We start from the raw sequence: 13900 nt of genomic DNA, 5'->3' as shown, positions 1-13900 counted from the left end.
TTAATCAGCCAGGTGGGTGAGTGATTTAAGGGCAAATGAAATGGTAGCCAAATCATACATTGTGATTACTAGTATGTTTTTTATGTATCATACTCTTGTAATATTTACAGGTGAAGAAATATAGAGATTTGTTTCTCTGAGATCCATTTTCCATAAATTATTTTTCAACGATATGTATTTTTTAAGATTTCCTGAGCTTCTCTGACTATCCTTTAGAAAAGATTTTATTTACATTTTAGTTATTTAGAAGTTAATTCTTAGAAGATCGTGTAGCCTTTTACAACTAATACCAAAATATAACAATAATTAATACCAAAGCACAAACATCATGCTAATGTATTATGTTTTTCATATTTTCCTATTTCATGCGAATACATTTCCTTTCAATACATACATTACTTTCTAAGGGTGAAAAGGCGACATCACTCTACTCTTAACTGACACTTGTCACATTGCTGAAAACTGACTAATATGTGTTAATACAATCCTGAATAATTCATTGCTACATAAGATATAAAGGAAGATTTCAGGCCTCATCAGTAATTTATCCCTATGCTCCCAAATGAATAAATGACTTAATGGTGAATCCCAGGTAAAAGCAAGAGAATTTTAAACCTTTTTGGAAAATTACTATAAAAAGTTTAAGAATCAAAAGATAGTGGGAAGATGGAACAGACGTATGGCCTCTATTCCTTCTGTTAAATATAACTAAAAACCCTACACACAATATATATATAACGAACTTAAGGAGACTCCCAATGGTAGCCATAAGAAAAGTAAAAACCTGGAACCTGAGGAAACAACATTATTATAATCCATGGAGTATAATAAAAATCCCAACATTCATGTCATCAGAGTCTCAGATGGAAAAGAAGAATAGGGTATAAAGCTAAAAAAATAATAGAGGAATTAAAGGCTGAAATATTTGTAAATTCTATAAAAGGCTTAAACCTCCAGATCCTAGATATTGAAAGACTCCCAAAGATATTTATACCAAGTCACATTATAGGCAAACTTTTGAAAACTAAATAAAAATTTTGAAAGCATTTGGAGAATAACAACACTTTACCTATGGGGGAAAAACTATGAGACTTTTTCATCAGAAATCATGGAGGCCAGAAGAATTGACACTTTTTTTTTAAGTGCTGAAAGAAAAGAACTGTCATCCTAGAATCCTGTACCCACTGAAAATATCTGTCAGGAATGAAGGGGAAATTATATTGTTAAATAAAAGAATACTAAGAGAATTTGTCACATGTAAACCTATCTTAAAATTGTAGCTACAAAAGTTTTCTAAATAGAAAGGAAACAATAAAAGAAGGAACATTGGGGAGATGGTATGGGGGGGTAAATGGCAATGGGGAAAAAAAGAAAAAGAAAAGAAAGGAAGGAAATTGGAACATAGAAGGTAGAAAAAGGAAACAGTAAGCAAAAATATAAGTAAATACAATGATAGACATTTCCTCTCATCTTGAGTTTTCTTCATATTTGACAGCTGAAGCAAGAATTATAACATTGATGTAGGGGGGAAGTAAATAGCAAAAGACAAGAAAACTTAAAAAATAAAATGTATGGGCAGACATTAACAAGACAGGTAATATTTAGGTTGTCTAATACCTTTTTTGTGGGCATATTACTTGACATTAACTCTTTGGAAAGATGTTTTTTATGATATATAAAAACATAAAATTCATTTACTCTTCAACTCAGCAATTTTACTTCTAGGAATTTACATTACTTATGTGTTTATGTATATATAAGATACATTTACAAAGATGCCTTCTTCACCACAGAAATGGCAACAGCAAAAATGTCCCCTAAATATTCATTAATAAGAACAAAGTAGAACACAATGAGAGTCCCATATGATGAAATATTCTGCATGAGATAGATCTAAAGTTATTCATAAGAGAAGGTCTCCAAAATATATTTAAATTCAAGAGAAATGTTTTATTTTTATTTGTACTTAAAACACTCTACATATCTACACTAATAAAAGACAAAGATGCTAATTGACTGTAACTTTGCTATGCCCTAAGCCATGCCCACCAGTCAATCAGAGCAACTATATGCAAATTAACCCAACCAAGATGGCAGCCAGCAGCCACGGAGCTGGAGCAAGCAGGAGGCTTGGTTGCCCAGGCGATGGAGGAAGCCAAGCTTCCTGCCTGCTCTGAGCCGGCTGTGGCCTCCGCTTATGGCAACAAAGTTTCAATTATAGAAGATAAATAAATCCCAGATACCTGCTTCCAGCCAGCCTCCACTGGGAGCTTGGGTGGCTGAGGGCTGTGGCCAGCCTGCAAACAGCCATCAGCCCCTCACCCAGGCTGGCCACACCCTCAGGGGGTGAGGGTCCCTGCTGGGGGGCTTGGCCAGCCTGCAAATAGCCATCAGCCACTCACCCAGGCTGGCCAGGCACCCCAGCAGGACTCCCCTACCCTGAAGGGGGTGTGGCCAGCCTGAAAACGGCCCTCAGCCCCTCACCCAGACTGGCCAGGCACCCCAGTGGGGACCCCCACCCTGAAGGGGCTTGGCCAGCCTGCAAACAGCCATCAGCCCCTCACCCAGACTGGCCAGGCACTCGTATATAATAAAAGGGTAATATGCAAATTGACCCTAACAGCAGAACGACTGGAAATGACTGGTCACTAGGACACACACTGACCACCAGATGCTCAATGCAGGAGCTGCCCCCTGGTAGTGAGTGCGTTCCCACAGGGGGAGCTCTGCTCAGCCACAAGCCAGGCTGACGGCCGCCAGTACAGCGGTGGTGGTGGGAGCCTCTCCCGCCTCCTCAGCAGCACTAAGGATGTCTGACTGCAGCTTAGGCCTGCTCCCCGCTGGCAAGTGGATATCCCCCGAGGGCTCCTGGGCTGCCAGAGGGATGTCTGACTGCAAGCTTAGGCCCAATCCCCCAGAGAGTGGGCCTAAGACAGCAGGTAGTCATCCCCTGAGGGGTCCCAGACTGCGAAAGGGCATAGGCCGGGCTGAGGGACCCTCCGAGTGCACAAATTTTTGTGCACCGGGCCTCTAGTGTAAGCATAACTTACACATCTATGTAAATCCATGCAAGACTTCAGAAGGATGCCCAACAACTGGTAGAAAATAACCAACTATGGAAATAAGTGATTGAATTTGGGTAGGAATAAAGGTGGCTGCAAGAATATATCACCAGATGAAATGGAATAATCATTTTGCAATTATGATGTCTAGAATATTTCCATTGATAGAATTGAAATACAGTGTGTGTGTCCTATATGATTATGAATAATTAATTTTTATTATATGTGAGTTTATATTATTTGAATTCTTCAGAAAGGGTTATGTATTACTTATGAGTTAGATATACATATTTTTTGATGAAAGATTGAAACTCCAGGTCATAATCCTTGATTCCTCTTTGTTTTGGATTCATGATGGATATCAGGGAATCCATGACAGGCTGCGAATAAGCAAGTTAAATTTTTCCTGTTAACTTGAAAATTTGCGAAAGGTATGATTTATTATTAATTATAAGGTACTGTTTCATTGCAGACAGATTTTGGCTGCAAGAATATATCACCAGATAGCATGGAATAATAATAGTCAGAGCAGCTCAGGGAATCTAAAAAATTATGTCAGGAAATCTAAAAAGTTATAACGTCTAGAATATTTTCATCGATAGAATTGAAATATAATGTGTGTGCGTGTGTGTGTGCTATATGATTATGGATATTTACTTTTTTATCATCTTATTGGAATTGGAAAACAATGCTATCCATTATGAATTGCTCACATTTCTTTTAATATTTTGAGGAAAATTATGGAATAATTCAGAATTGCATTTTTGTCTTTTCGGTATGAATTCAGATGAAACAGGATGATGTCTCTCAGCTCCCAGTTTTTGTTTGCTATATCCTGGCTCACATGATCAAAGACTAAATTTGTTTTTCTATGAGTTGTTTTTGGAAATCTCACAGTACTTTGAAATCTTCAATTGGCAAACAGTTTCTTTGTTAACAAAAGTTGTGCTAGGAAAAAAAGTCTCATTCAATTTACAAATGGAGCATCTGTGATGTTTCACGAGAGATCCGGCTTTCCTAGTTGTTTTAAGAAAGAAGCAGAATGTTCTGGCAAACCTGACCTATTTAACTTATCCATTTATCTGTACTTTCTCCTTCAACCCACTAAAATAAAGAAGTAAACTAAATAAGGAATAAAATGGCCCTGACACACAGGAGGGTGAAAGGAATGGAAAAGAAGACTGTGACAGATGAATGATGACAACATACTTTAGGAAGCTTGAAAGTGAATGCACTCGGGAAAACTGACTTAACAGGCAGAGATAGCTGAAATGTACGCCAAAGTGAGAGAACTCAAAAGGAAGACATATTACCCTCAAACTTTTAGAAATTTGTGGCAGCGAGGACTTCAGAAAGTAGGGACTAGACAAGAGATCAAATGAAAAGAATCAACTTAAACTTTGTGGGAACATCAGCGAGCTTTCTATTCCTAATCTTCCTCATCTATATCCTTTAGATGAGGGGCTGCCTTTTTGCCGTCTGACCTGAGCAGAAAGCAAGACAGAAAACCTCAGAGAGCCTGTGCCAAGAACCTCACAATTAGGGACTACAGGCACAGCTGGGTCTGTCATAAGCATCTTACCATTAAAATAAGGATTACAAGGGATACACTAAACGGTGATACCCCTGTTCTCCCTTAAAATGCTGAAAACCAGACCGAGGCTTTTACTGAGCAGTAGTCAGAAGAATATGCCTCTGGAGAAATTAACTTGCCCAACAGAAAAAAAATAGAGATATTGACATTGAGGGAACCTCCAATACAAAATCTGGGTGGTCATATAATCATTTTACAGATAAGACTATTTATTACTCAATGAACCATCCACTAGTAATTGAGCTCCAAATAGTTTTTACTGCTTTGTTCTTATATCTAAACAGACATTTGAGGACATCTTATAATATTAACAAGAATAAAAAAGAAGCAGATGTCAGAAGAAACATGCAAAGAAAATAAAGATAAAAGAGGAAAATTAAAGAAACAAAAAGAGATGAATGATTTAAGGGGAAGTGCAAGGAGCAGAAGAGACCATAAAAAAAAATCTGGACAGATGAGACAACTAGATACATGAAATAAGATACTTCTAGGAAAGGAAAATGAGTCACTCAGAGCATAAGAACAAATAGTAGCCCTAACTGGTTGGCTCAGTGGACAGAGCGTCGGCCTGCTGACTGAAGGGTCCCAGGTTCAATTCCGGTCAAGGCCATGTACCTTGGTTGCAGGCACATCCCCAGTGGGAGGTGTGCAGGAAGCAGCTGATCGATGTTTCTAACTCTCTATCCCTCTCCCTTCCCCTCTGTAAAAAATCAATAAAATATATTTTTTAAAAGAGAATACTAAACTAGAGTGTGTGTGTGGGGGGAGGGGAGAGCGGATAGTAGAATACTTGGAATGATGAAGTGAAGGAGTCTCCCAAGAAGTAGAAGCAAGATACCAAGAAATAGGAAACAGAGAAATTATTTGAAAAGCAGAACATCAATTCAAGTCCAATATATGACTAGCGGATGCTGACTGAGGACACGAAAGTCCTGGGTCGGAGACAAAGGAATGTATTACTCACTGCCAGGAAGCAACACAAGCATCCCCGTATTTGCCTTACTTGTCCCTTGTCCTCAAGTCTCATTGGAACCATGCAACAGGCCCAGATTAATTTAACACACACCATGGGTCTGTGTCACAGCTCTGAAACACGGAGTTTGGGGAATGCACGGCTTTTATAGCCAAATACAAGCCAGCCTTCTCTTTTTCCTGGGGAACAACATGATCCCATCCCTCAAAATTAGCAGCTGCATTGATAACCCTAAGAAATGACAAAGGTAAAAGAATAATCAAAGCCTTGTGGTCTTGGTACACCTCGCAAGAAGTCCTCCAACCCAGATCAAGCCTCTACAGTTTACTAGCTGTGATTTAGGGCGAGTCTCTTTACTTGAGAAAAATAAATTTTTGTTTTTAATTTAAAAAGCAGCTTTATTGAATTGTAATAAACTACAAATATTTAAGTATGCAATTTTATAGGTTTCAACACGTGTATTACACTTTCATGAAATCATCAGCACAATCATGATAGTGGAGGTATGTATCACTCTCAAAAGTTCATGACCCTTACAATCCTTGCCCTTCAAACTCTGTCCTACTCCCCCATCTCAGAGCCACTACAGATCTGCTTTTTGTCACTATAGATTAGTTTGTGTGCCTGAAATAATATATGTAAAGCACCCAACATACTACCTGGCATATAATAGACATTGTTAATTTTATATTTCTAAAAAGAAAACAAAAAACAAAACTGAACAAAAAAAAATAAACTACAAAAAAGGCTTAAATTCTGATATTTTCCAGAATCCTCAAATTAGCCCTATATGGACTCTTGCCATTGTCCTTATAACACTAAATGTAGAAATATTAGAAACTCATAAAAATACTTCTTATTTTCATAAAGAGCATAAAATGGAGTGACAAAGCATTTTTTTAATACGTCAATTAATGGTTGAGATAGACAGCATACGCTAGGGCAGTGCTTGCTCAAAAAAATGGGTAATATGTCCATTTTAATGAGGTCAATTGTCACAGATTATAATCATCCTTTTTAACATTTCTACTTCTTCACTAAGCCAAGACTTCGCCATATCCTGTTTATGTGTCTTGTCCCAGAAAGAGAACTCAGTGTCCTCTCTCAACACAAAGAAGATTCTCATTTCCAAAACAGTAGAATGTGATTAATTACCTTTTGATTTCGTTTTCTTTTGATGTGATCAGGACAAATCACAATTTACTTGTAATGTTTTGATGAAGAAATTCAATATCACACCCACAACATTGACACACATTTTTTCATTCATGTGCTGTTAAAGAAGCAATTGTGTCCTGTCATAAACAAAACGAGTGTCAATAAATAAATGTTTCTCAGGATGTGATTTATGACGAGTTCTAGTGTTTTTCTTTCCCAAATAATTCTTCTCAAGCACTTTTTTTTAAAAGAATTATGTAATGTCTCCCATTTTATGCCAGAAAAATAGCCAGGATATGAATCTGACATCACATGCATGGTGAGAGCCTGGAAAAGGTTCTCAGAATGCTATTTACTTCCGTACAAAAGGTCACAGAGTTCATTCTGCAAGCCAAAATTTAGAGCTGGCTGGCCAGTGGGCCTTGGGTGTCTGGAAAATTAATGTGCATACACTCAATACGTACTTGTGCACACACCTCTAATAAACCCTTTCTCAAGACAGAGAACATCATGTCCAACTGATTTTACAACTGCCTTTTTAAGGGAGAATTTTGCAAATCTACAAATATCATGCTTACAGACTCACTCAACCTAGCTGAGCCAGGAGAAAATTGCTTTTGAATTGTGAACTCTATGAATTATGTTCATGTGCTATGGACTCTGACTGGAGTGAACTGTCAAATGACCCTCCCGGGAACCTTAAACATTTAGCAGCTTCACATGTCTGTTCATTTATGTCTCTCAAACTATGTTCATTGGATCTCACCGAGAGTCTTCACTGTAGAACACACACCATTACAACTTTAATACATGGTCTGTATCGTAATGCTATTTTGGAGAATGTGGTTCCATTTACTAGAGCTGGTAATTACTTTTGTAAAAGCTTATATTTTTATATAAGCTTTATGATTTAATCCAGTCATTTTGTGCCCATCCTGTATAATTTGGTGGAGGGGGAGATAGGGAAGGCTGAGAGTGGTAGAATGTACTAGTAACCCTTAATTACTAATATTTATTGAGTGTTTGCTGCGTGTAAGCACTTATCAAAGTTCTTTACATGTATTACTAACATATTTATCACATCTCACCAGAGCAGATACTGTCATTTCTTCATGTTAGAGAGGTGAAAACTGAACCAATATGGGGTGAAGTAATCTGACTATGGTCATAAAGTTTAAGTAAACAACTCCGCCTAGGGCGCTCATCAATATACCAAATTTCACTGGGAATACTTGCAATGACAGGAGCTGGCCAGAGAGATCTCAGAAAAAACTTGCTTCGAATAAACTTGGGTTTGATTAGATCTGGACATATTTTTCTCAGATCCAGGAACTACAAAGTCTTGGTAATCCCTGAAGATATCTTGGTAATAAACTTTTCCAATAAAAAAATAAATAAATTCAAGAGTGATGCATGGTTTGGGATGCCTACATCCAAAGACTTTCTGGAAGAGGGAAAGTGCTGGTGTATACCATCCAAGTCACTTGGCGTGAAGCCAAATCAGAAGTTTGTTTGGTGAGCATGGAAAGATGTCACACCTATCCCAGAGGGCTGTTACTTGACCCTGAGAAGACCTGGTGACATGCCCTAGTCCCACAATGGGAAACCCCACTCTATCACCTAGAATTGTCAGTTCTGGGTAGGACTTGACAATTCTAGGGAGTAGATTCAGAGTTTATTCCCCTGCTGAATACTGCTGGATGTTCGTGACAACTTCTTTCATGCAGTTACAAAGATGACAGGGAGTTGTCACACAGGATTGCATCTCTGCACTCCAACTTACCATGTTTAGAACTCCAATTCCCAGGATATACTTGCCTCCTCAAATATGCTCCATGTGATTTGGGGGAAGTGTATTCTTTGGCATTTGGTGTTCATTTTATCGATCTCACTCAGATTTCTTTTTTGAAGGTCTCTTCTGGAAATAAAGACTTCTTTTAGACGTCTATAGCCATCTCTAAAGGGAAAAAAAGGATAGATAAATATACGTGATTGGATGTTTAAATATACAGCTCTTCTCCCTTCCCCCCAAATCAGATTTACATATGAAGGTACAGCTGTTTCAGGATAAACAACAGCCAACTTGGAACAAATTTTATTTGAATAAACATTAGTCACTACCAAGAGCAACTTTGCTTTCCAATTGTACCCCGAACAATATAACATTCATAGGATGTCATAATTTTTTTAAAGAATAATTGCTTTGAATTTCTTCAGATTGACATTAACACTTTCCTGTCCAATGGATCTCAAGAATTTTCCGATGGATGTGCAAACGTGCATAATGCAACTGGAGAGTTGTAAGTACGAACAACTTACTTTTTCTGAATACTTTAAGAAATATAGTAGATATAAAAGGTTTTTAATGTATTCTATAGATAATTTATTTTGTAATTGTTGTTGTCAGATATTTACTAAATAAGCATGGTATCTCTCACCAGGTATTGGGAGTCATGATGTCTATCAACATGTGCACTAAATGCTATGATAAAGAAAGAAATTGGGGACCTAGGAATAATAGTTTTTAAGCTTGAAAAGCAGTTTTATGTCTCTGTACACATTATCAAAGGTAAAAGGATAATAATCATTAAAACCAAATGATCACTTGTTATTGATTACCTGGTATAGACCAAATAGTTGCATATGTTATTTCTCATACAACGAAGATATTGTTATTGCCATGTTTCAAGATGTGAAATGGTCCTTCTGAGAAATTGAGTTTTGTGCTCCAGTTCATGAAAGTTGTCACAACAGACCATCTGGGTCCAAAGTCTATGCTACTCTGAACTATTATGCTGCTCCTCAGCTAATATTTATTCAGAGTACTCTGCAGGGTTTGTTATATATGTCATCTTAGGAGGAAAGAAATTTTTCACACTTTATCAGAGATTCAGCCAAGGTAACAGACATTTTTTAAAAAATTTCTTCTTTCAAAGTGGATCCAAATACATCACTGATTAATGTCAACACATAAAAACTTCAGGTCCTTCTGTTTCTCTGAACTTATCTATATATAGTCAACCTTAAATTAATTGGTATGCAGGTTTAATTTTAATGCCATAGAAAAAATATTATTCAATATTTTTTCTTAAGGCACTATGTTCTATCTTTTTTTAAAGTTTCGTTTTGATATATTCCTTGAGGAAAATTTAAAGGTGGATCTTCGGGTTTGCAGGCGAGGCAAGGTTTGTAGTGTGGGGGAGCTGTCACTAGATGGCGTGCCTACTTCATGGGGGAATGAGGTCACCCTCTAAGTTGGGTTCTCTCTCTTTTTTTAAATATATACATTTATTGTTGACAATATTACAGATGTCTCCCTTTTTCTCCCCCTTTACTCCTTTCCACCCAGCCCCTACCCACCCACCCCACCAGGTCTTCACTACCCTATTGTCCATGTCCATGGGCTATGCATATAAGTATATAAGTTCTTTGGTTTATCTCTCCTTGCCCCCCCCCCCACTCCCCACCCCTACATTCAGGTATGTCAGTTCCATGCCTCCATGCTTTGGGTCTTATTTTGTTGGTCAATTCATTTTGTTCATTAGATTCCATAAATAAGTGAGATCATCTAATACTTATCTTTCTCAGATAGGCTTATTTCACTTAGCGTAATAGTGTCCAGGTCCACCCATGCTGTTGGGTTCTCTTAACGTAAGAAAATGAAAATAGCTATTTCTCTGATATTAATGCCTTTCTGGTTAAATTTGAATGCATTAATTTCATAAGTAGTTCTTAAATATTAAGCATACTCATGGATAAAGTACTAAATTAGATTAAAATAAAATAATCAAGTTTTAGTTGGGGGAGCTATTAGCAATAAAAATGGCGAAGAACAACAAAAGATTCCCAGCAAGGTAGGTTTTTTTGATCTATATTATAAAGGCATTTTGAGGATAGGCTGATTCTGTATCTTGGTTGCAAAATTAGGTGTACGGGAAGATATTGAGATAAAAATCACATGCAAAATAGTCTAAGGCAAACCGGTGCCCTAATTACTAAACCAGAGATGCTGGATGTTACCCAATAGGCAGTGAGGACCAGGCCAAGATTTAGGAGCAAGAGCATGATTTGGTCAGTATTATGCTCTTAAATATTCGTTCAGCCAAATGAACCAAGGTTACTTAAGAAGATTTCATATGGCAGTTTTATTTTTAATTTTTTTAGGAAACTCCATACTGTTTTCCATAGTGGTTGCACCCATCCGCATTCCCACCAACAGTGCACAAGCATTCTCTTTTCTCTACATCCTTGCCAATACTTGTTGTTTTTGATTTGATAATAGCCATTCTGACAGGTCTGAAGTGATATTTTATTGTGGTTTTAATTTGCATTTTTCTGATGATTAGTGATGTTGAGGAGCAATTCCACTTCTGGTTATATATTCTAAGAAACCCAAACCACTAATTCAAAAGAATGTATGCATTTCTATACTCATTGCAGTTATTTATAACAGCTAAGATATGGAAGCAGTTTCAAATGCCCATCAGTAGATGAGTGGATAAAAAAGTGGAGGTACATGTATACAATGGAATACTACTTGGAAAAAAAGAACAAAATCTTTACCATTTGCAACAATGCAGATGGACTTAGAGGGTATTTTGCTAAGTGAAATACACCAGTCAGAGCAAGACAAATACCATATGATTTCACTTATATGTGGAATCTAAAGACCACAATAAACAAACAAACAAAATAGAAACAGACTGATAGATACAGAGAACAAACTGACAGTTGCCAGAGGAGAGAGGAATTGGGAAGTTGGGTGAAAAAGGTGAAGGTATTAATATGTACAAATTGGTACATATCAGAGGAAGAGTTCTATAACAGAAAATATAGTCAATAATATTATAATAACTATGAATTATGCCAGATGGGTACTGGAGATATCAGGAGGAATATTTTGAAAAGTATATGATTTTCTAACCATTATGTTGTATACCTGAAACTACTATAAAATAATATTAAAGGTAAACTGTAACTAAAAATGTTTTAAAAAGTAAAAAGTTTCATAATACTCCAACCAAAAATAATAAAAATAGGGTCAAAGCAGAATGATGTAGAAGGTAGAAACATTAGAGGTTGATACTGTAGGGGAGGCCCAATTTTATCTTTCCCTCTTAAACGTTTTTGTCTGGGCCTAAAAATTAAACAGATATGACAGATTAACAGGAGAAAAGGATACACATTTATTTAATATAAGTTTTACGTAACATGGGATCCCTCATAAATAAATAAAGACTCAAAGAAGTGGCAAAACCTAATGCTTTCATACTAGGTTGAACAAAGAGAGGCAATTGTGGAAAAAGAACTAAACTGTGTGGGGAGGCTAATGGCAGATAAGAGTTATTTAAACAAGGTCTGTATGTACACAGTTCTATTGACTTTGATTCCTGTTGAAGAATGTTTCTTTTTTCTTGGTCCAAAGAGCACATCTTTTACATGGGAGTTTTTAGCTCCTGTTTTAGGGGGAGATTAGAATGCCTTCCTTGCACCTGCTATTTCTCAAGTGCCTTTATCTCAAATACCCCTTATGCTTGGGTGGCATATTTTGGGGTGGCATATTTTGCCACCCTTCATTCGCTCCCATACAAAGTTGATGTAAAGGCTCTGGGCTCCGATGAGTCAGAGCTAAAGCTCTTAGATAAGTAGAATCACATTAGAACTATTGACAAAGAAAGAAAACGTAGGATGAAGAAGTAAATGCTGAAGGGAATATTAATAAATCCAAATCTTAATATATTTGTGGTTTGGGAAACTTAGGTATAAAGCCAAAGGAAGGAGTTAGAACTGGGGATACACTACTCAAAGCCATATGGAAAGTCATTCAAATAAGATGAAATTTCTGAAGGATAAAATATAGAGAGGAAAACAGACACATCAAGAACAGGTCCGTAAGAAATGTCTATATTTAGAGGGTGTCGGAAGGAATTTCAGCTAAAGGGTCATCATAGATGGCAAATTCAAATCAATAGCATTTCATCTCAAAAGAGAAGAGAATGTGGAGATCTGTTTAACAGTATCAAATGCCGTGAAATGTTTTTTAAAAGGTGATTGAAGAGAGGACAACATAGGGAATATAGTCAATAATATTGTATACTAGACTTAATTAGAGGATCACTTCATAAGTAAATAAATGTCTAACTACTATGTTGTCCACCTGAAATTGACATAATATTGCATGTCAACTGTAATTGAAAAATTAAATTTAAAAAAGCCATCGTTATTGATCACAGAGACAAATGTGATTCAAATGATGAGGATCAAATCTGGATTTCAAAATTAAAAAAGTACATGAGAAAGTGAGAGCTGTGATTAAAATCTGTTATTTGTGAAAGTTAGTTATTAAAGAAAAATGAGAAAAAAACAGCACCTGAGAGATAGCTGGGTCTCTGGATTTTTTTTTATTTTTTTTTTAGAGTAAGGAAAGGGCTAATTTGCAGGACAGTGTTGACATAACATGACCTTTCATTGTTCCTCCTTTCCCAGAACACTTCCAAATTAATCAAAAGCTCAATTAAATCCTTTATCAGGAATGAGTAGATTGCCTCAAGTGTCCCTTTCATATTTCAGTCAGTAAGTACTTCCTGCTCTTTTATTAGAAATTAATTTGGCTCAAAATAGAGATAGTGTTTATTAACCTTCTCTAGTGGACATTAAAATCCCGTCAAAGTGGAAGTTCCTGAGGTCAGATTTTCAAGGTGTTTTTCTTAAACTCATAGCAGATACCCACATCTTTTTTTTTAAAAAAAATAATGGCTTAAAATCACAAATTAAAAGATTTAAAAGAGTTTAATCTACTGGGAAGAAGAGCTGTAAGGAACATAACATTGACAGTTGAGTGAATTCTGATTGCAAAACGGGAAAAATAACTGGTTTGAGAGGCATGGGAAACAAGAAAAAAAGAAACATAATTTAAAGGCAAAGGTTTTAGTAGCTTGTGATGATATTCAGTAATTCAATAAATATTCAGTAAGTGCATGTCAATGGCCAGACTGTTTTAAGTGACCTGGAGGATGTTCATTCATTTAAGCATCAATTGAAAAGTATCTATCAAGTACCTAATATATTTCACATAATATGTTGGGTGCTACAACAATAAATAAAGCCCCAAAG

At 36.5% G+C, this 13900-nt stretch overlaps 1 protein-coding gene across 2 annotated transcripts in view; it reads left to right on the top strand.

Moving 5' to 3' along the window:
* GLRA3 (glycine receptor alpha 3) overlaps positions 1-13900 on the top strand; it is a 134809-nt gene that overhangs the window by 63621 nt on the left and 57288 nt on the right. For both annotated transcript variants that reach the window (XM_014456790.2, XM_006081906.3), the window contains exon 5: positions 9005-9087. In XM_014456790.2, the coding sequence (XP_014312276.1) occupies positions 9005-9087 (83 nt within the window). The remainder of the gene's footprint in view (positions 1-9004; positions 9088-13900) is intronic.

The sequence above is a fragment of the Myotis lucifugus genome, unplaced genomic scaffold, assembly GCF_000147115.1.
Source record: "Myotis lucifugus unplaced genomic scaffold, Myoluc2.0 scaffold_1, whole genome shotgun sequence".
Taxonomy (NCBI): domain Eukaryota; kingdom Metazoa; phylum Chordata; class Mammalia; order Chiroptera; family Vespertilionidae; genus Myotis; species Myotis lucifugus.
Note: the sequence above shows the minus strand (reverse complement) of the source record. Positions and strands in the feature narration are given on the sequence as shown.